At 54.1% G+C, this 21,526-nt stretch overlaps 3 protein-coding genes and 1 long non-coding RNA gene across 14 annotated transcripts in view; 3 read left to right on the top strand and 1 right to left on the bottom strand.

Moving 5' to 3' along the window:
* The first annotated feature begins 660 nt into the window (after positions 1 to 660).
* On the top strand, positions 661 to 2,500 carry FKBPL (FKBP prolyl isomerase like). Of its 2 annotated transcripts, XM_055571172.1 has the most exons (3): positions 661 to 796; positions 1,039 to 1,475; positions 1,683 to 2,500. In XM_055571172.1, exons 1-3 carry the CDS (start codon positions 751 to 753, stop codon positions 2,148 to 2,150), a joined length of 951 nt encoding a protein of 316 aa, XP_055427147.1. In that variant the 5' UTR covers positions 661 to 750; the 3' UTR covers positions 2,151 to 2,500. The 2 variants fall into 2 exon arrangements, with proteins under 2 accessions (XP_055427147.1, XP_055427146.1); XM_055571171.1 differs by having other exon boundaries at positions 1,039 to 2,499.
* A 157-nt stretch (positions 2,501 to 2,657) lies between these two features.
* Positions 2,658 to 12,578, top strand: ATF6B (activating transcription factor 6 beta). Of its 4 annotated transcripts, none has more exons than XR_008711487.1 (18): positions 2,658 to 2,791; positions 3,165 to 3,244; positions 3,388 to 3,466; positions 3,706 to 3,812; positions 4,346 to 4,481; positions 7,329 to 7,414; positions 7,555 to 7,690; positions 7,777 to 7,908; positions 8,044 to 8,177; positions 8,816 to 9,001; positions 9,094 to 9,185; positions 9,642 to 9,821; positions 10,199 to 10,306; positions 10,489 to 10,570; positions 10,741 to 10,827; positions 11,031 to 11,142; positions 11,282 to 11,366; positions 11,879 to 11,933. XR_008711487.1 is itself a non-coding variant. In XM_055571167.1 (18 exons), exons 1-18 carry the CDS (start codon positions 2,710 to 2,712, stop codon positions 12,127 to 12,129), a joined length of 2,124 nt encoding a protein of 707 aa, XP_055427142.1. In that variant the 5' UTR covers positions 2,658 to 2,709; the 3' UTR covers positions 12,130 to 12,578. The 4 variants fall into 4 exon arrangements, 3 of the variants coding, with proteins under 3 accessions (XP_055427142.1, XP_055427141.1, XP_055427143.1); XM_055571167.1 differs by having other exon boundaries at positions 3,721 to 3,812; positions 10,757 to 10,827; positions 11,879 to 12,578; XM_055571166.1 differs by having other exon boundaries at positions 10,757 to 10,827; positions 11,879 to 12,578.
* Positions 4,856 to 19,382, bottom strand: LOC129645773 (uncharacterized). 2 transcript variants are annotated; one of them, XR_008711488.1, is made up of 5 exons: positions 19,235 to 19,382; positions 11,023 to 11,209; positions 9,882 to 9,982; positions 9,061 to 9,178; positions 4,856 to 7,575 (listed from the first exon to the last, which is right to left on the bottom strand). It is a non-coding gene; the product is annotated as an uncharacterized LOC129645773 (long non-coding RNA). The 2 variants fall into 2 exon arrangements; XR_008711489.1 differs by having other exon boundaries at positions 11,023 to 11,088.
* TNXB (tenascin XB) overlaps positions 18,416 to 21,526 on the top strand; it is a 56,762-nt gene continuing 53,651 nt past the window's right edge. For 3 of the 6 annotated variants that reach the window (XM_055571165.1, XM_055571164.1, XM_055571159.1), the window contains exon 1: positions 18,416 to 18,624. The gene's annotated coding sequence lies outside the window, so the exon portion shown is untranslated. The remainder of the gene's footprint in view (positions 18,625 to 21,526) is intronic. The other 3 variants (XM_055571161.1, XM_055571163.1, XM_055571162.1) reach the window with 2 other exon arrangements.

Here is a 21,526-nt window from a genome sequence, read left to right as displayed (position 1 = left end):
TGTTAGGGAATTCCTCCAGGGTTTATTTTGAAGGACCTTGGACAGGACGGGCCATTCTGACCGGCTGTCCCAAATGTAGTGAAAGTCACTCAGTCCTGTCTGACCCTTTGTGACCCCACGGACTGTAACATGCCAGGCTCCTCTGTCCATGGAATTTTCCAGGCAAGCATACTGGAGTGGGTTTCCATTTTCTTCTCTAGGGGATCTTCATGACCCAGGGATTGAACCCTTGTCTCCTGCATTGCAGGCAGATTCTTTACTGTCTAAGCTAAATGTAGGGGTAAGTATTAATAGAATAGCACACGTGGGTTTTAGGTGGCCAGATAAAAGGACTGGTCACAGCCGCGATCAGTCACCCCAGCTCCAGCATTCCCCATTATATCCTCTATGGGCCCAATCTCCCATTCCGGACCTTCTCCAGACTTTGACGCAGCCGTACCTCGCCTAGCTCGGTATGATTTGGCCTAGTCTGGTCGCAAAGGCCTGGAGCTTCACGTTTGCTGGGGTGTGGCGGTGAGTCAGTGGGGGAAATGATGTAACCTCCAAAAGGCGGGCTTAATCAGACTTCTCCCTCCTCCCGATTGGCTGCCAGAAATTTGACTAGATTCTCTTGTCTCTCGGGCTCCAGGGTTAGCTGTCAGTGTCTCTGTCCAGCTGTCCCCTGGCTCCCCTTTCCATCTTCTCCACCTGGGGAAAGACTCCAACGACAGTACTCAGTAGCACTTGGCTTCGGAAGAAGAGGTGATTTGAATGGTCTGGCTATTGCCATCAGGCGAGGCGCTTCGGCCCCCCCCAGGTATTTTTTGACTCGATCGGGTGTCCGTAGTTGGGAATGGCTACCCAAGCCGCAGGGAATTGTGGAACTTGTAGTTCGGAGTTGGAGGGGAGACTGGACCCGACAGAGATTCGGGAAAGAAAAAAAAAAAAAGAGGACTTTGAGGACCGCGGTCCGGAGTCCCAAAAGGACGGAAAAGGAGTCTAAATAAAATTTCTGCCAATAGCATTGCTTTGATTTTTTTTTTTTTTTTTTCAAATCAGGTGCTGACCTGGACTCGGTCCATCCCTTTCTATCCAAAACTGTTTACCCACGGTGGAAGGGGCCAGGCACCCAAATGGATACACCACCAGTCAATTCAATGGGAGAGAAGGACAGCTGTCAACCGCAACAACAAGGGGAAAAGAACCTTGAATTACCTACTCAGATTAGGCAGCATCGGGGAGAATCTCCTACGGAAATCCTTGAGCTGAGAGTGAGCCCAGATCCAGCTAGCCAAATTCTAGAGAATCCTCAGGAAACTGAAAAACTGCCTGCTGAACTTGAAAGAGACTCTGCTAAGTCTCATGGATCAGCCAGTGCGATGTCAGAGCCCCTTCAAGCTTCTGATTTCTGGTACTGTCCTGATGGCAGCTTTGTCAAGAAGATTGTAGTCCGTGGCCACGGCTTGGACAAACCCAAGCTGGGCTCCCGCTGCTGGGTACAGGCTTCTGGATTTCCTTTGGGGTCAGGGCTGCCAGAGGGCTGGACAGAACTAACTGTGGGGTTAGGCCCATGGAGGGAGGAAACTTGGGGGGAGCTCATAGAGAAATGCTTGGAGTCCATGTGTCAAGGCGAGGAGGCAGAGCTTCAGCTCCCTGGGCGCTCTGGACTTCCTGTCAGGCTCACACTGGCCTCCTTCACTCAGGGTCGAGACTCCTGGGAGCTGGAGGACACCGAGAAGGAGGCCTTGGCCAGAGAAGAACGTGCAAGGGGCACAGAATTATTTCGAGCGGGGAATCCGGAAGGAGCTGCCCGATGCTATGCACGGGCTCTTCGGCTGCTGCTGACCTTACCCCCACCTGGCCCTCCGGAACGAACTGTCCTTCACGCCAACCTTGCTGCCTGTCAGTTGCTGCTAGGGCAGCCCCATTTGGCGGCCCAAAGTTGTGACCGGGTGCTGGAGCGGGAGCCTGGCCATATAAAGGCATTGTACCGAAGGGGTGTTGCCCAGGCTGCTCTTGGAAACCTGGAAAAAGCAATGACTGACCTCAAGAAGGTGTTGGCCGTAGACCCCAAAAACCGGGCAGCCCAGGAGGAGCTGGGAAAGGTGATCATTCAGGGGAAGAAACAGGATGCAGGGCTGGCTCAAGGACTGCGCAAGATGTTTGGCTGATTAAAAGTTAAACCTTAAAAGAGACAGGAACCTGTGAAGTGTGGTCTATGCTGTGAGATTTGGTGGGGACCAAGGGAGAGTTGTACCATATCCCACTCCAAGCTTCTGCCTTCCTAAGGGAGGTAGCTGTGGTCTCAGCGTCCCTTTTTACCATTAAAAAGCTATATAGTCACGTGTGCTATGTTTTGGGGGGGCTTGTCCATCTCCGAAGATGAATCGATGAGCTAAACTTCTAAATTTAGGACACTCTGGGGCAGAGGGCGGAACTCCAAAGACTGAAAGCCACACTTCCTAGGCGCTTTCAGGCGGAGATCTGTTTGGCGCATGCGCAAACCTCACTGTCCAGTACTGTTGAAGCGTTTGCGTCCTGCCGCGCTCCCATTGGCCCAGCCTGTACGACCGGCTCTTCTATTGACGCATGTGCTCAGTACCCAGGCCTCTTACTGGTAGAAAGGACTTCCGGGACGCCCCCTCCCTTTTTAAGAGTCGATTGATTCGTTGATGATGCGGAAGAGGCGGGCCTTGGGAACCGTCTCATGGTTGGGGGGCGGGGGGAAAGATGGCGGAGCTGATGCTTCTCAGCGAGATTGCGGACCCGACACGCTTTTTCACCGACAACTTGCTGAGCCCGGAGGACTGGGGTGCGCGGAGTGAGGCGCCTTGGGGAAGGGATAGGGCTGTGGCCTGCTGTGCCCCTGAGGCACGTAGGAAGAAGCGGAGGCTCAAAGAGGAAGGCTGGGCAAATACGGAATCGATCGTCTGAAGAAGGATGGAACAGAGGAGCTAGTTGTGCTTTGGGGGATGCGGGAGTCGGGGAAGACCTCCGCTCCCGCGGAAATGTGGAATCGTTCCGGGATTGGGGAAGGAGGGACTGAGGTTCTTTGGCTATATCACTTTTCAAGTGGGCGGGCGGTGGGTCTGGCCGAGCCGAGCCAATGAGGGATGGGGCGAGGCTCTGTGAGGATCTGAAGGTTGCGCTATCGGCCGACCCCCGACCCTCCGCACCTCTTGCAGACAGCACTTTGTACTCCGGCTTGGATGAAGTGGCCGAGGAGCAGACGGAGCTCTTCCGTTGTCCGGAGCAGGATGTCCCGGTATCGCTCCCCAAGCCTTGTCTCTCACCGTTGGTGGGTGGGAGTGGTCGCAGAACCTGGGACTCATCCCCAAGCCAGCGCTCAGCTGGAGCACCCCTTCATCCTCACACTTCTGCCTTCTAATACCCGGCCCCCTTGTTCAGTTTGGCAGCAGCTCCCTGGACTTGGGGATGGACGTCAGCCCTCCTGAACCCCCCTGGGACTCTCTGCCTATCTTCCCAGGTAAGATACCCTTTGTGATTCCCTCATCCTTTCAGAAACCCTCACCGTCCCATTGTTTCCCAGAAACTGTGCAGTTCCTCTTATCCTCAAGCCTCCTCCACCTGAGTGCCTGTGTACTCCTCTCCCCCTTTGACCCCTGATATGTACTCCTTCTCCCTTGCCCAGGGAGGGGTTTTTACCCCATGTCCTTGGGCGCTTTTTGGGCTCTTGTCAGGCTCCGCTTCGTGGTTATTTTCTAGCCCGTTTTCCTCCAGATCTCCAGGTGAAGTCTGAGCCATCCTCCCCCTGCTCTTCCTCCTCCCTCAGCTCTGAATCGTCGCATCTTTCCACAGAGCCCTCCAACCAGGTGAGAGAGTCATCTCCCTCCTACTCTCTGTGGCAGGGACTCAGTTCCCTTGCCTTCACCTATTGATGCTAAGGAAATGATTTGTGGGCTGCAGGTCATGGAGTGCAGGGGGGAAGTTCTTTTCTACCTTTGCCATTTCTTTTATATCTTCATTTTTCACATTTCCACTTGATTCTCTAGAATCGAAAATGGAGTTTTGTAATATATAGAGAAATGTGGCAGCCATTGTGGGGTGGGGGGACAGGGAAGAAGAGAGTTGTTAACCACTGAGAATTCTGGAACTATTCTTGTCCAGGTTGTCCACTGCAATATTTGAGATCATGAGACTTTATCCACCTTCCTAGGAATAAAATAGAAAGAGAACAAGGGGCCAGATACAGTTTAGCAAGATGCTGACTACCATTCAAACCAGAATGTCAAGTAACTGGTGGTTTGTAAGCCATAAGGCTTCTGTCCTGGCTTTTACTCTCAACATGTCCTTTTTGTTTTCTTTCTTGTTCTGTCTCCCCTGCTTCACCCTCACTGTTACCCAGGCCCCTGGTGTAGGGGAGATGCTGGTTGTGAAGTCAGAGTCCTTGGCACCCCCACTCTGCCTCCTGGGAGATGATCCAACATCCCCATTTGAAACCATCCAGATCAATGTCAGCGCCACCTCTGATGATCCTTCAGGTAATAATAGCCTGCATCATCCCAGGCTTTACCAAGATAGAGTGTGTGTGTGTGTGTGTGTGTGTGTGTGTATGTGTGTGTGTAAAGAGGGAGTCCGGTCAGCAGGACAAGGAGGAGAGATGGGGAGGGAAGATGGCAGATAACCAGGAGGGAGGCCAGGAGCAGGAGGGAGGATTTCAGGAAATCACAGTAAGGGCAGCACTGAAGAGATGGGAATAATTTTTCTTTCTTTTCTTGTTTCTGTTGCTTTTCATTTTTAAAAACTTGCACACAGTTTAGGGCATATTTATATATGTGACTTTCCCTCCAAAGGTTTTATTATAAAAATTTTCAAGCAGACAGAAAAGTTGGAATACCATATACCTGTTCCTGCATTCTACAAGTAACATTATTTGTGCTGTTTTTAGAAGTGTTACTGAGTCTATTTACTCTTGCATGTTTATTCAGCATCTACATTTCTTGAGCATCTACTCCATGCCAGATACTGGACAGGGTTCTGAGTTGCAAAGATGAAGAACACCTTACCACCTCACTGACTTAAGGATCCCATGCTATGGTGTGGGAGAAAGACAACTAAAGTATGGTAATTCTAGGGTAGAGATTATCACAGGGTGCCATGAAGGCTCATAAGAGGGGGCATCTCACCCAGCTGGGGCTAGATCAAGGATGTACTCATGCAGGAGGGGTTTCCTGAGCTGAGTTTTGAAAGCTAGATTGGAATTAGCCAGAAGAAGACTGTAGGGACTAGTGTGGAACCTAAGGAACCTGCATCTCTTTAGAGTGGATGTAATGAGGGGGAGTAGGGAAGGGCCAGGAGATTCAGAGGCTTCAAGGCCAGGTAGGAACCCTGTTTAGGGACTCTTAGCTTTTGTCCTGTGGGCAGTTCTGTGCCTTTGAAGAGTCAGGCAGGAGAACAGTGTGATTAGGAAGATGACTCTGGTGGCAAAGTAGATACTGGATTGCAGAAACTCAGGACTGGAGGCAGAAGGAGGACCAAGAAAGAGGTCCATGCAGTTAGTCAGGTAAGATACTCAGATGCTGAGAAGAAGGCAGATTTGAGAAAGAGTGAATTAGAATGGATGAGTGCAGTGATCTCCTGGGCATTAAAGATGAGCAGAGGTGAAAGAACGTGCCTGGGTTTCTAACAAGGGCAGCCACCCCGTGGGTGAGGGTACCAATCGCTGGATAGCAACTGCAGGAGCAGGAGCCTCCTGGCAGGGAGCATGATGAATTCAATGTGGGACTTGTTGATTGTTGATTTCAAGGTGACTTCAGGGTTTCTTAGCACTACCTCCCCTTGGTTGAAGTTCAGCCAGAAGCTTGAAAACAAGAGAGCCACACATGTTTTCCTCCTGGGCCTCAGAGCAGGGCAGGGGAGGGTGGGGAGGGATTTGGAGGGACAAACAGCTCATATCCAGCATATGATTAAGTATTACAAAGAGGAGAAACAAAATAAGGATTGAAAAGTCTATACCAGTGAAAAGATTATTGACGATTTTGCAAAGGATAGAGTTCTTGGAGTCAGAGTCTTCTCTAATATATAGGTATTTTTTTGAGGGCCTGTACTTTACCTGGGCTCCCTAGGTAGCGCTAGTGGTAACGAACCTGACTGCCAAATGCAGGAGACATAAGAGATGTGGGTTCAATCCTTGGGTCAGGAAGATCCCCTGGGGGAGGGCATAGCAACTCACTCCAGTATTCTTGCCAGGAGAATCCCATGGACAGAGGAGCCTGGTGGGCTACAGTCTATGGGATCACAAAGAGTCTGACATGACTGAAATGACTTCTCACGCAGGCACCCATGCACTTTACCCATCCCTTTGATAGACATGAAGCACAAGACCTAGTCATCGCTTTTGGAGAGTCTCATGAAGGTTAACATATGGTTAAATAGCTCAGACAGTGGTCACCTCTGTGGAGAGGTTCTGGATGGCTGGTGGACAAGGAAGGAAAGGAGATTCACTTCTCAACTGAATTTCCCTTTTTTCCTTTGGGATCTTGTATTATATGACTGTATTACCTATTGAAATACATAAATAGACTTGAGATTTTAAAATAGCAGTATTGGTAATCTTATAATTAAGTATCAAAATCCAAGCTATGAACCAGAGGTAGTAGTGGATCATTGACCTTGGAGCTGAATCTGGCCTTCAGCTAGGTTAACCTCCATGGGGCAATCAACAAGTCTTACAGATAGATTTAACAGAGGCTGTGAAGGCTCAGAGGTGACTTGAGCTTTGAAGGCTGACGGTAGGAAGGGGATCTGAATAAAGGGACAAGCAGTGAGCCCTGTGTTAAGGCCGGTTGAATTTGGGTGAATGGAGGGGGCGTGAGAATGGAAGTGACCAGCGGGCAGCTTGAGAGTCAGAATCCGGGCGCAGGGGAGCAGTCAAGGGTAGAGATGCAGGCCGGGCAGTTGTCAGCATTGTGATGCGTGATTGCGTTGGGCCAGGATGAGGTGGAAATCCAGCCAGACAGGAATTTGGGCCCATGAAAACACAGCCGAATCTCCCTGTGTGGGCCTTCACCATGCGAATGAACAAGGTGTGTGAAGAAGAAAGGGACAGCTGACACGCAAGGGCAGGCTTGAGGGTTTGGCAGTGGTGGAACCAGCTGAGAGGGGCCAAGGAAGGAGAAGGGTGTCCTTTCTGAGAAAAGAGGTCAGAGGAGAGGCAGCAGGTTAGCAGCTCCAGTCCCCCTCCTCTGGATTGCCCTCCTGAGCCAGAAATAGTTTTACTTCCAGGTACAGGGGGAAGTGACTGTGTCTCCCATTTCCACATCTTAGCCCTCTTCTCCTTCCGTGTTTATCTGACACCCAGCTCTTTGTCTCATCCTGCCATCCCACAGATGTTCAGATTAAGATAGAGCCTGCCTCTCCATCTTCCTCCATCAACTCGGAGGCTCCCCTGCTCTCTGCGGAGTCCCCCAGCCAGGTGAGCATGCACTCCGCTCCTCTCTCCAGCATGCGTGTGAGTTCCTCCTGACTCTCAGAGGTGTGAGGGCTTTCTCTTCTTCAGCTCCTCCTTCTCTGCGCTCTTCCTGACTCGCATGTCTTCTGGAATGCCCCATGTAGGCTTTCATAGGAGAGGAGGTCCTGGAAGTGAAGACAGAGTCCCCATCCCCTCAGGGGTGTCTCCTGCGGGATGTCCCTGGCCCCCCTCCTGGAGCTGTCCAGATCAGCATGGGCCTGTCCTCTGACGGCTCCTCAGGTAATGCATCTCCTGACAGCTGGGGCCCCTGGCTGGAGGCCTGTTGTCCTGACATCCCTTCCTTCTTTCCTTTCACCTTCCTTCAGGCAAAGCCCTGCCCGCCCGGAAGCCACCACTGCAGCCCAAGCCCATGCTGATAACCACTGTCCCAATGCCCCCAAGAGCCTTGCCTGCCAGCACCACCGTCCTCTTGCAGCCCCTTGTCCAGCCACCCCCAGGTACTGAAGGAGAGAAGGAGGCAGCTCACAGCCTTCCGGCGCCCTGACCCTTGGGTGCTCAGCTGTGGGTGTGGGCACGAGGACACCACCTGACTCCCAGCTCTCAGACCTCCCTCTTCTGCCCACTTGCCCCAGTGTCCCCAGTTGTCCTCATCCAAGGTGCTGTTCGAGTCCAGCCTGAGGGACCGACCCCTCCTCCTCCACGGCCTGAGAGGAAGAGCATTGTTCCAGCCCCTATGCCTGGGAACTCCTGCCCGCCTGAGGTGGATGTAAGTTATTTACTGGGGAGAGGAGGAGGAAGGCTTAGTAATGGGGAGGGGAGAGAACTGTGGAGTGAGAAGGAAGCAAAAAAGTGAGCAAGCAAGCCCATAAGATGATCCTCAAGGTCAGAGTGGACCCCTTTTATCAACCCCATGTAGTTTTAGGATCCTCAGGTTTGCTGTCCCTGCAGATGGAGAAGTGGGAGTGGTCTTAGTAAATCAAAGCCAGAGGAGTCATCCTGTGTTATAGAAGAGGGAGGCTGCTTCCTTGGGGAAAGCCAGGTAAACTGTTCTCTTACTATAGCAAGCTTAAACTTTGGGTCCTAAAAAAGGAGAATTGCAAAGAAGGAAGACCACTCATCAAGGAAAAGAACTGAGGTTCTACCAAGAACCTGGGTGGGGAAGTTCTCCTACAGTCCAACTTCTCGCAGCTCTGAGGCACAGGAGTAGGAAGTGGTGGAGAGAAGGGCCCCTTCCCTAAAATGTTTCAGCGGAGAGGAAGAACCCCTCTCTGACTCTGCATGTAGAGGTTAAGACGGCAGGAGAGAGGCCCACGTGAATTTTGGGTAGTCAGTCCCTGGGGTGGCGGGACGCACTTCCCCTTCCCCGCCCTGCTTTCACTCTCCCTCTGACCCTCTGGTCCCCAGGCCAAGCTGCTGAAGCGGCAGCAGCGGATGATCAAGAACCGGGAGTCGGCCTGCCAGTCCCGCAGGAAGAAGAAAGAGTACTTGCAGGGGTTGGAAGCCCGGCTGCAGGCCGTGCTGGCCGACAACCAGCAGCTCCGGAGGGAGAATGCTGCCCTCCGCCGGCGGCTGGAGGCCCTGCTGACTGAGGTGAGACCCGGGAGGCCTGGGGAGACCAGTGGGAGTGCGGGCTCCCTGGGATGACTCACCCTTTCCGGTCTCTCTCTTTCTCTGCATCTTAGAACAGCGAGCTCAAGTTAGGGTCTGGAAACAGGAAGGTGGTCTGCGTCATGGTCTTCCTTCTCTTCATCGCTTTCAACTTTGGGCCTGTGAGGTGAGACCTTCCTCGTCTCCCCAGAACCTTCTGGGTGGAGCCTGCCTGTCGGCCGCTTGATTGCCTCTTGGGCACAATCCCTTTCGTTACTTGCACACAGACAGCTCTGGTGTCCTTGGCACTGATAGTGTAGCCAGCTAGTCCCTAGTCCCTTCATGTTCCATCATCTCTGTTGTAAATGGTACATCCCGGAGGAGATGGTCATGAGAACATTGATAAACATAGTGACTATATTAAGTGCTTACTGAGTTCTGGGCCCTCGGTTAAGCACACTCCTTTTCTAGTGTTTTCTGGCTCTGTGGGTAGGGACTGTTCTCAATCCATCTTGCAGATGAAGAGAGTCAGTCTTGCAGCACAAATTGGAACCAGGCATGCTATCTGCAGAGCCCTCCCTCTTACCCAGGCCCTCAGTTAAGTTGGAATTCTTCCTCGTGCTCCATCCTTTTCTATCCACAGCATCAGTGAGCCTCCTCCGGCTTCCATCTCTCCTCGGATGAGCAGAGGGGAGTCTCGACCCCGGAGACACTTGCTGGAATTCTCGGCACAAGAGCCAGTTCATGGAGCCGAGCCCCCCCAACATCCCTTCCAGGACCCTGAGGAGCCCCATCCCAGCCCCGCGGGCCACCCAAGTTTCAGGTTAGGAGAGGGCCCTCTCTGTTTTAGAGGTGCTGAGTGTGTCTTCTCCCCTAAAGTTACCTTTCCTTTTTGAGGGGGAGCCAGGTTTTCCAGTTGAATCCGCATGCCAGTGCAGGAGACCCAAGAGACACGCGTTTGATCCCTGGGTTGGGGAAGATCCCCTGGAGAAGGAAATGGCAACCCACTCCAATATTCTTGGCCTGGAAAACTCCATGGATAGAGGAGCCTGGAGGGCTATGGCCCATAGGTTCACACAGGGTCAGACATGACTGAGCACGCACACAGCAACAGAGCTGTTCTCATGCCAACGTGGCCTTTCCTGTTGACGGGGCAGTGTTGGGCACCCTGGGTCATGCCCCCTCTCTGCCTCACTCCAGGAACCTGACAGCCTTCCCTGGGGACACCAGGGAGCTGCTGCTGAGAGACCTGGACCAGCTCTTCCTCTCCTCGGATTGCCGGCACTTCAACCGAACCGAGTCCCTGAGGTGGGGGGGTTCATGACTGGGGCGTCCTCCCCGTGTCCCGAGGTCCCTCCCCGAAGGCCTGGCTAACCTTGTGTGCTGAAGCGCCAGCTCCCCATGCCCTCTCCCCTTCCCTCTGATGTGCGGGGCAGAAGAGTGGGCGTCTTGGCCCGGCATGGACGTGTCCCCCTCCTCTGCTTCCCCAGGCTTGCCGACGAGCTGAGTGGCTGGGTCCAGCGCCACCAGAGAGGCCGGCGGAAGACACCCCAGAGAGCCCAGGAGAAACAGGTAGGAGGAGGTGGGCTGGTTCAGGAAAGGCCACTTGAAAACGAGGGCTAAACATCCTAGGGGTTGTAAGTGGTTTGGGGTGGTGGGAGGGAGAGTGGGTGTGAGGTGGCGTCAGTTTGTAGGGGCCGTCTCTCTTTTCCCTTTTCCCTTCATCCTCTTCAAATCCTTAGATACTTCTCCTTCCAGAAGTCTCAGCTGCGGAAGAAGTCTCCTCCAGTTCAGGCAGTCCCCACCCGCCCCCCTGGGCCCCCGGAAGGGTGAGTCTTGAAGGGGCACTTACTTATTAAGCGAGGCTCCTCTAAAGGAGCCATCCTGCGTGCGTCGTCACTGCCCCCAGGACCTCATGCTTCCCTCCTCCCCTGGGGGTCTCCTGTCTCCCTCTCCCCCTCTCCCCTCTTCCCTAGTGGAAACTGGTCCCTGGGCTTGCTTCCTCACCAATCCCATTTTCCTACCTGTCCAGGGATTCTGTGGGCCAGCTGCAGCTGTACCGCCAACCAGACCGTTCGCAGCCCGAGTTCCTGGATGCAATTGACCGACGGGAAGACACATTTTACGTTGTCTCCTTCCGAAGGGTGAGTTTCTCCTGCGGGCCCCATCCCCTCACCCTGGGTTTCCCGGCAGTCTCTCTGCAGGTCGAGGCTGGAGAGCAGGGCCAGGGAGCCTGTCAGCACCTTTTCCTCCACCCTCCTGGCCTGGCCCCTCTGTCCCCAGGACCACTTGCTGCTCCCAGCCATCAGCCACAACAAGACCTCCCGGCCCAAGATGTCCCTGGTGATGCCTGCTATGGCCCCCAATGGTAATTCTTTCCCTGCCCAGTGTGGAGACGGGTCCTGAGATTGAGAAATAAGGAAGTTCCAATGGGGAGATCCAGCATGAAGAGTTGAGGGGGGAAATGACAGGAGCAGGGATTCCAGAGTGATGCTAGATACATGGGTGAGAGCAAGCCAGAAATCGTTGGAGAAAAACAAAATGCAGGAGACTGATGGGAGGAAGATGAGACGTGGGTCCTCCCTAGGTGAAGGTGCTTAGGGCTGTGGGCCGGGGTGGGCTGGGAACCTGCCAGAGTCTCACTTCTTTTTTTTCTCTTGATATCCTTTCCTCTGCGACCTTACATTCATCACTGTCATCCACCCCCACCCTGCCCCTGCCACTTCTGTCTTCTCCCCGCACCAACTCCATCCCTACCTTCTCATTGAACACCCCCTGGATCTGCCTGCCCATCACTGCCTGTTCCCCCCTGTCCACCTCTGCTTTTCTGACCTCTCTGCCTTCCCCTTCTCCTCTCCCTTAACTCTGCCCTTCTCACAGAGACCCTGTCAGGCCGGGGGCCCCCTGGGGACTATGAGGAGATGATGCAGATCGAGTGTGAGGTCATGGATACGAGGGTGATTCACATCAAGACCTCCACAGTGCCCCCCTCGCTACGAAAACAGCCGTCCTCAACCCCGGGCAATGCCACAGGTGGCCCCTTGCCAGCTTCTGCAGCAGCCAGCCAGGCTCACCAGGCTGCCCATCAGCCCTCTACCTCAATCATCTCTGACCTCTATGACTCACACTGACTTAGAACTGGGGGGTAGGGGTGGAAGCAACCAAGTGGGACTGTTTTGAATTTTCCTGATCCCTGGGCTTGCGGCAATTTGTAAAGGGAAGACGGTGTGGGGGTTAAGCACTTACTTGGAGGTGGGTGGGAGTTTTCCTCTCTTCTCACCCCTTTTTTGGAATATAGAGCTCCTCTCATTTCTATGAACCCCCAATCCCTGCTTCTTTCCTTGAGGGGTGCTGAGTGAAGTTAAGTTTTGGGGTGAGTGGGCCCCAGTACACTCTTTATTCTTGTGTTTCTGTTTTGGGGGGTGGAGGTGGGAATTTAGTCCCCAGGCGGGACAAGGGAAGTTTTTACATTTTGGAGCTAGTTCCTGGGAGTCGACGAGGCATGGCAGAGGGAGGTCAGGTGGATATGGGCATATCTTCTTTTTTATTATTAAATAAACAACTTGGAGGGAGTTGAAGGTATGGTGCCTGCCTTCCTGGCTTGTGATGGGTCATTTGGGGGAACATGGCTGCTGTAGGGCCGGTGTGTCAGAGAGCCGAGCACTGAGGACACGGCTAGGTCTGGGGTGGAGTGGGTGTGTGATCACAGACCTCACGTCATCCCCTTCTCCCCAGCCCTGTAACGCGTGAGGGTTATGTCTGGTGTCTGGGGGGGGAGCAGGGGAGGGATGTCCCATGGTGTGACAGGCTAGAGACTGCAGATTCTGGAATGTGTCTGAGTAAACAGGAAGGATAGGAGGCCCCACGCCCTTCAGGGTGAACGGGCTGCCTCCCTGGGTCCCCTGCATTCTAGCAGGTTCTTCCCCCTAGCTTTCCAGGAGGAGCAGCTTGAACAAACAGTAGAGCTGGGGCCAGGGGCTGTGAGCCCAGAAAGGAAGAGCCACAGTGGAGAAGGAGGCAGTGTTTGGAGGGAAGAGGGACGCTGAGAAGCATCTCCTTAGCCCCAAACTGGAGGAAACTGAGACTTGAGAGTCCAATTGAAAGAAAAGGACAATTGCGGGGCCAGCAGGAAAGGCTGTGCTTTCTAATTAGGAGGAAGGAGAATAGGACAACAGGCGAGGGGCCAAGACTCCCTCAACCTGGGGGTTCCCTGTCAGGGGCGCCTGTCCAGCAGCACCTTGGACCTGGCCCTCGGTCCTGGGTCAGCGGGAGGGCGTGGGCTGGGCCTGGGCTCCACGCCCAGATGACTGGACAGGGGCCGCCCGGGCCACAAGCCCAGGCCTGAAAGCGGGAGAAGAACCTCACGTGTTCAGCCAGGCTCCCCTGCTTCCCATTACTGTGTTTGGGGTGAAAACAGACCAAGTAACTATGGCAACCTGGAACCTAGGGCCCCCAGGAACTAGGCCTTTCCTCCCTCCAGAGGGCAGCCCTGGCTCCTCTACCATCACTTCCTGTCCCAAGGTCCCCGGAGCCCTTCCCAGCCTCATCCAGACAGTGCGTGCAAGAACAAGGATTCTGCGGGCAGAGCACCTGAGTTGGAGTTCCTGTTTTGCCTTTTATTAGTGGGTATCTTGGGCTTCCCTGGTGGCTCACATAGTAAAAAAAATACACCTGCAGTGCAGGAGACCTGGGTTCAATCCCTGGGTCTGGAAGATCTGGAGAAGGGATGGCAACCCACTCCAGTACTCTTGCTGGGTATATCCCATGGACAGAGGAACTGGTGGGCTACAGTCCATGTGGTCGCAAAGTCAGACGCGATGAAGTGACTAACACTGGTAGGTTGCTTGCACACACTGAGCCTTAGTTGCCTACCTGCAAAACAGGGTGTTCCTGCCTACTCCTTGGGTTGATGTGCGGAGGAAAGATGATGGTCTACAGTGGACACAGCTTTCTCTCCTCACCTGCTCCTTTCTGTCTCCATTCACCTGGTCCTTTTCTCTTCAATTCCACTTTTATCCCATCTGGGTCCATCACTGTTTCATTGTCCCGTCACTCTCTCTTTCCTGACGCCAGCTCAGGAGAGTGCTTAAAGTACTGGCTTCTCAGAAGGGGGCTCTGGGGTGTGGCATGCAGCTCCTCTGGCTGGTTGGCAGGGGACAGCTGGCACTGTGGTGTGAGCCAGGACTCTGTCTTGGCAAGGGCCTGGGTGGTGGGAAGGAAGGCTCAGGAGAGGTGTGGAGAGTGGGTGTGCCATGGGGTGTGAAAGCAGGTCAGTCTGGCTGCCTCCCCACAAGCCCTTGCTGATCTCTAGCCGTGGCCCCATTGAAGGCCACCTCCACATGCTGTCACTCCTGCACGTCCTGTTGACCCCTTCCTGGTCAGACCCTCTGTATCTTTCTGTTCTGTTACTTTCCTTCCTCAGAATCGCCTTTCGTCCACTGTCTCTCCCTCTTCTCTTTTCTCTAGACTGGTTTGCTGCCTTTCTGTGCCCTCTACCCAGCCCTGAGTTATCACCTTCTCATTCACAGCCTTTATCCTTTGTTCATCTGCTGGTTTCTCAAGGTTTTTGTGTTTTTCCCTTCCTCCCCCTCCGCTTCACAGTCTGCTCCCTTTCTTCTGGGTCCTCTCCTCTCCCCCGGCTGCTTCCACTCCTTCGTCCACATTCCTTGCCCCCTTCCATAACTTCCTCTCTTCTCCCCCGCTCCAGCCCTTTCCTCCTTCCGCCCCCGTGCCCCCCTCTCCCTTCACCTCCCCCAGTGCTCGGTCCTCTCCCAGCTGTGGGGCCAGGACTGGAGAGCCTCACACGGTTGCCTCATCGTTCTGCTATGGCTTCTGGATACAGCACATCTGGATTCCGGGGCCCAGATGTGTGGTTGCTACAGCGACCCCGGTCCCTCTGGTAAATACGGGCGCCCACCCGCCCCACAGTAGAGAACAAAATAATTGTGTGACTTTCTTTTGTCACGAGATAGAAATGTCCTCCCTCCTCCCTTTTCCCCACACCCATGTCTCCAGGCAAAGGAAGTTTTAAGGGTCCAAACTCTTCCTCCTGTGGCTCTCTTGCCCTGTTTTTCAGCCCAGGCTCTTAATTCTCTCCCCTCTTTCATCTCAGGATCAGTTTTTTCTCTCCAAGTTCCTCATCACCTCACCTCGCCCCACCCCCCAGTCTCAGTAATGAAGTGTTGACCCCCTGACTTAAACTTGGCAGTTTCTTCCCACTGAATCTACATCATAACTGGATGCAGAAAGAGGTTTCAGAAATCGAGAGCACCCACCTTTCCCCAACAAATCCTGCCCGAAGCCCTTCATTTGTTTCTGCCCTAAGTCTTCGATCTTTCTAGGGCTCTTCTTGGGGGAGGGGGAGGCATACAGGCTTTGGAATCTGAAAACCTGGCCTGAGGCCCACTTTCACCACCACTAGCAAAGTCACCCGGCCAAGTCCATTAATGTCTACAAGCCCCCGCTTCCTCAGCATAAAGTGGGATTAATAAAGTGCTGTGGTGTGGGAAAGGGCTTTGTAAACAGAAGCCCAGCACAACTGCTTTCTATCTTCCCCTCTCTGGGACTGCTTCTTTGGATCACAGCCCCTGGCCTCTTCGCTCCCTCTCTATCCTTCAGGCCCTTGCCCTCAATTGCCCTTACTCTTGTCTTCCTCAGCTTCTCCTTTCCTTCCTTGCTATATACCTTTTATCTCTCATCCTCCTGAGGGTAGGACAAGAACTTGGAGGTTCATTCAAGGATGGAGGCCCACAGCTGAAGACACCTAGACCGAGGATTTGGAGAACAGCCAGAGCACACAAACTGTTCTCAGTAAGACCCCAGCCTTTCTGTCCACCGCCTGGGACACCTCGGTGAAGGTGACCCCACTGACCACTGGACTCCCTGCCTTCACTCTGAGGCTCCCTGCCAGACACTCTTGCCACCTCCTTCTCTCACAGTCCTTTGGCAACTCAGTGTTGACAGGCATTTATGAAGCACCTGCTTTATGCAAGGCCCAGTGCTTTTCTGATAAAAGGCAAACATATATATATAAGACATAAGCTCCTCCAGGAGCCTGAAATCCAGGGTATGGATCATATTTTAGATAATGATTATCTCAGAAGCTGGAATTGTGTCTGTCAGGCCTCCAGTGGCTTCGGCTTCTTTGAATGCCTTCTGAGCTTGTGAATGTCTGGAATCTCGCACCCTTTTCTGACTCCAGCATCCTGTCTCCCCTGAGAAGTGGACTTCCAGAACACCCCAAGGCCATCATTTCAGTCCTTCTTTCTCTCCAGGCTCTTCTGGCCACTCTTGGACCAAGAATACCTACGGTGACCATACTTCCACTATACTTCGACACTTTGGTCCAGTGGTTAAGGCTCCACGCTTCCACTTCATAGGTGCAAGTCTGATCCCTGGTCGGGGAACTAGGATCCCACATGCCTAGTGGTGCAGTGGAAAAATACATGAATCTGATAAAAATAAAACCAACATATAGGGTACAGGATCAAAAAAAAGGGAGGGGGGCAGGATATGACCATTAGAATTACTAGAATCTGGCAGTATCAGAGAAAATATGTTCTCTGAAGTTTGCTCTTTCCAGGTAATGCCATTTTAGACCCTCCACCCTTTCAAGTGCTTTCCCCCAAGCCCTGCATGGAGAGCTGAAGGAAACTGTTACCTTATTTCAGGCTCTGGGGGCTTCGGGCCAAGGCAGAGGAAGGAAGCTGAACCCAACTCTATCCAAGATGCTGACTTCATCTTTCCTATCAAAGCCAGGGAAAAAAAAAAAAAATACACGCACACCCAGACACGGGCACACACGGTGACACCCATGCGAGCACCCATGCGAGCCTTCGCCCTTGGCCACCAGGAGCTCACGGGGCATTCCGCAGAGCCACATGCTGGGCCAGTGTGCCCTGCCCCCCAGAAACAGCACACCCGAGACCCTGGGGACCTGTGGACCCCTCTGCCCCAACGATGTGCAGGGTCAAGACACGGGCTCCCGCGCTCCCTGTCACCAACGAGCTGTCACTTGGCCAAGCCTCCATGGTGAGGATTGTGAAGTGGAGTCTCAGTCATGTCCGACTCTTTGCGACCCCATGGACAGCCTACCAGGCTCCGAGATCCATGGGATTTTCCAGGCAAGAGTACTGGAGTGGGCTGCCATTTTGTGGTTGGGTGGAGAGAACTTTATCTGCATGAAACCTCCCTCTGGTTGGGTGGAAAGAACTTTATCCGTGTGAAACCTCCCTCAGCCTGAATGTTTCTTATCCAGCAAAAGTCTCTTCTTCAGCCCCTCATCAGGGGAGCAAAGCACATGGGGAAATGAGACGAGAGAGATAGCCCTGCAGCCTGATGTGCGCATCTGCCACTCTGCCCTCTGGCCAGTCTTCCTATCTCTACCCAAGATCAAAATGACCTCTTCCTCAAGCCCACAACTCCCTCCCTACCCCTGCTTCTCCGCTGCAGCACAGAATTAGTCCCCTTCCTCTTTCCAGAACATCAGCATGCCATGTGCCCCCCACCCTCATGTCTGCCCCTGGCTCTCACTCTTTCTCCATCCCCAAACCTTTCTCCTAACTTTCAGGCTTCCCTTCCCTGTCTCCTGTGAACCCCACCTTCTTTCCCAAGTCGTCTATGTCTCGGTGTTCAGGCCATGCCCTTGTCCAGCCAGTGCCCAAGCCTCATCTGCCATTTCTCTAGGAAGCTGCTGAGGTGAAAGAATGAAAAGGGGGCACTGATCCCCGAGCTGAGAACCAGAGATTGAACAGTACAGACAGGGAGAGGCAGCACAGAGACGGGGCGAGAAGAGGACACAGTGCAGGTGGGAGCAGTGGGGCCAGGCAGGGGCCGAGGTGGGACAAGGAGGCTCCTTGTGGAGAGCAGTCTAGACTGGGGAGGGAGGCTTCCTCCTGCCACCCACCCTCTCTGCTGCCTGCCCCTGCCAGGAGATAAATGGTAAGGGGATGAAGGACCGGGTGCTGGGCAAGACCCCAGCTGGAGGGATGTGGCAGCTGGGAAGAGGTGGAGGAGGTTCCGAGGAGGGAGAGGGGCTGGCCGTGGGAAGGGGTGCTGGAAGAGGGGGAAACAGGTCAGAGAGCAGGAGCAAGAGGTGGAGAAATGGTGGGGAAAAGGAGAAATGACATGAGGGATGGGGGTGTTAAGTTGGGACACAAATTAGGGTGAGGAGGAAGAATAAAAATGGGATAAGGAAAGGATGGGGGAGGTTGGATGAAGGCTGGAGGGGGTGAGATGAGGGTATTGTGGGACTCAGTGATCCCAGACAGGGAGGCGGGTGGGATGACGGCAGGAGGAGAGGAGGGGTGACATATGATGACGTTGGGAGGGCCTGGCAGGGGCGGGTGGGTGGGAGGACCTGCCCTATCTCCGCTCCCCTCCCTGACCTCATGCTGGTCCTCCCCTTCTCCTCCCCCGGCTAGCTTCAGTCTCCCTCCTCCTCACTGTCGCTGCCCAGATCGACGGTCGGGTCGCGGCTCAGTGAGCCCCTGCTGCAGGGAACGAGCAAGGGGATATACCAGGAGCTCAGGGCTGCCAAGGGGCATCCACCCACCCTTCCCTGAGAACCCCCTTCCCAAGTTCGGGACAGAGCAGGTACAGACACACTGAAGCTGCTGGTTACTCAGGTAAGGAAGTAACCTCCGTCTCTGGGAGACAGAGGAAAAGAGACGGGAGAGGTGGGGACCTCTACCCCCAAACCCCAGGTGAAGGTTGGCAGGAGAGCGGGGACTTTCTGCGGGGGCAGAGGAAATAAGACCATGCACCCAGGACCGGATTCCCCGTGGAGGGTGTGTCTGGGAGAGTCAGTGCAGGTGTGTGTGAGTTGGGCATGGAGGATGGATGCTGGGGTTTGGATAGGACCAGGGGCGGCACCAAGGTGGAGGCGGTTATCGGTGCGGTGTTGGGGCTGGGAGAAACCAGAGGCCAGGATGAGCTGGTGGCCGGCTGAACCTCAGGAGGGAAGTGCTGGTGGAACCCCAAGTGATCTGGCTGGAGCGGCTGAGCCAGAACTCTAGGAACGTGCCCGAGGGAACTTATTTGAGCATCCAGATGGGGACTCCCCGGGTGGCAGCAGGTGGATTGCAAGGCCCCAGGAGGGAGTTCTGGGGGTCTCCAGCCTTTAGGAAATGCAGCAATGGAGCAGAGTTAGGACTCCCAGGTCTGGGAAGGGCACGGAGTCTGTGGAGAGAATCCTACAATTTATTCTTGGCAGAGAGCTTTGCACCCGTGACTCACGGTTCAGTGGGGCTGGGATGACTGCGCGATGCCTCCAGGGGGGCACAGGGGCTCCGTCTTCGCTCCAATCCCCCTTCCTGGCTCTCCTGCTCTGTCCGTCTGAACCTCCCCCCTACACGTGACACACCCTGGGTGGGACGGGCGGGACCCTTATCTCGCCTGGAAAGAATTTAATGGCTTGGAAACAACTGGAAATGGAACTGAGAGGAACTACTGGGAAGCAACTCGGAAACACGGAAACACCGCAGCTGCCGTCAGTCCGCTTCCAATCCCCGCCCACTTCCCAGATCCTCAACCCCCCCTCCCCTCTTTCCCTGGCCCTGCCTCCAGACTCCCGGGGACCCAGCACCTCAATTTCTCAACTTTCTTTCCCTAGAGTCCTGGTCACTCAGTGCTCCTCCCCAGGACTCTTTGCCACTGAGGGTCCGGAAATCCTTTAATTTTCCCACGTCTCTGGCCCATGAACTTCCCAGAATAAGGGGTGTCTTTGATCCTCCAACTGCCCCATCTCCCGGTTACCTCCTTGCCACCTGCTTCAACCCAGTGTCTGCAGCCCGCCCTCACCTCCCTCCGTGTCCTCGCAGCGCTAGAATCCTTCTACCTTCGCTCTTCTTGTGGTACGAGGGACAGAGAAAGGCATGGGGGTGGGGCCAAAATCCCCCACCTCTGGAACATCCCTGCAGGAGGCCAGCCCCTCTCCCCAGCTCCTGGGACCTACAGTCCCTGATGAGCGAAGTGTCAAACTTGGCTACCACATGAATACCCTGCGCGCTGAGTCATCGCTTGGGACGATGCCCCATCCCTGCCAGCCCTCCGACTATGGGGAGGGTGCCAAGAGGGGGAGGCCCGTGCTCCCCTCCTTTCTCGCTGCGCACAGGCACCCCCGATGCCGCGGGAGGGCGGGCGATGAGAGGAAACATAAAGGACAACCAAGTATCCTGCTTTCCTGCTGCTGAGAGAAGACCGCGATTCTTTCAAGAAACGGGAATAGGGAGCTAGGCTGGTGGTGGAGACTCGAGGGGAGAGGGGCTTGGGAGGGAGGTTCTGGGGGTGTGGCCCGTGGGGGCCTCTCCTCTGGTGCCTCTCCTCTCAGACCAGCTTCACTACTTTCCTGCTTCTTCCTGCTGCAGAGACCCTCCCCCTGCTCCCACCAAGTGGGGAAGAGGTGCAGGATTCGATTGTTGGGGGAGGGGGACTGGCAGCTCCCCCCAACCCCCAGGGGTGTGGAGCACCCTGTAACCTCTGCCTCCTCTGGAGAAGGGTCTCCTGTGTGGTTCCCCTCACTCCAACTAAGTTCTTTGACTCACACAACTGCCCTCTGAGCCAATGAGAAATCAGCTTTTTTAGATCTCGCTCAATGACTGGATGTGGAGGAAATGTGAAGAGGAGTTTGTGTGTGTATGGCCTTGTTGTTGTTGTTGTTTAGTAGTTAAGTCGTGTCTCTTTTGTGACCCCACGGACTGTAGCCCGCCAGGCTTCTCTCCACCCCATTTCCCAGGCAAGAATACTGGAGTGGGTTACCATTTCCTACTCCAGGGGCTCTTCTCAACCCAGGCAGGGATCAAACCCAAGTTTCCTGCATTGGCAGATGGGTTCTTTACTGCTGGGAAACCCCTGCACATACTCAAATATGTGTGCCTGCAAAGATGCAAGCTTCTTTGGATGAATATAAGTATATGTGTAGTTCCCAGGTGGTGCTAGTGGTAAAAAAAAAAAAAAAACCCATCTGCCAATGTAAGAGATGTAAGAGACACGGGTTCAATCCCTGGATTGGGAAGATCCCCTGGAGGAGAGTATGGCAACCCACTCCAGTATTCTTGCCTGGAGAATCCCAAAGACAGAGGAGCTTGACGGGCTACAATACATAGGATTGCAAAGAGTTGGACAGGACTGAAGCGACTTAGGATGGACAGATACAAGAAGTGTGTTCATATTTGTGTTTGTGGATAAGCACATGTGAGTACATTTGTATGTGTATGTGTATTTGTGTGTGTGTGTGTGCACCTGGAGATGTGCGCAACCTTAGACACAGGGCAACAGAATTTGAAGGTAAGTCAGAGCCCAGCTCACACCCAGGGCTACACTCCAAGCTGAGAGAGGGGCTGAGGGAAGGGCAGCTCTCTGCTTGCCAGGCTTTCTGCTGGGCTTTGTGGGGCAGGGTGCCTCTCAGTGTGGAAACGCTCTGCTCCTGTTGCCCGCTCCTCTTCCATCTCTGGTGGGATGGTGGTGGAGTGTGATGGCTGGTAGCCCTGGAAACTCCTTTTTCTCAGACTCAGAGGAGAATTTTAAGCG

The sequence above is a fragment of the Bubalus kerabau genome, chromosome 3, assembly GCF_029407905.1.
Source record: "Bubalus kerabau isolate K-KA32 ecotype Philippines breed swamp buffalo chromosome 3, PCC_UOA_SB_1v2, whole genome shotgun sequence".
Lineage (NCBI taxonomy): Eukaryota > Metazoa > Chordata > Mammalia > Artiodactyla > Bovidae > Bubalus > Bubalus kerabau.
This window is presented reverse-complemented; position numbering and strand designations above follow the sequence as displayed.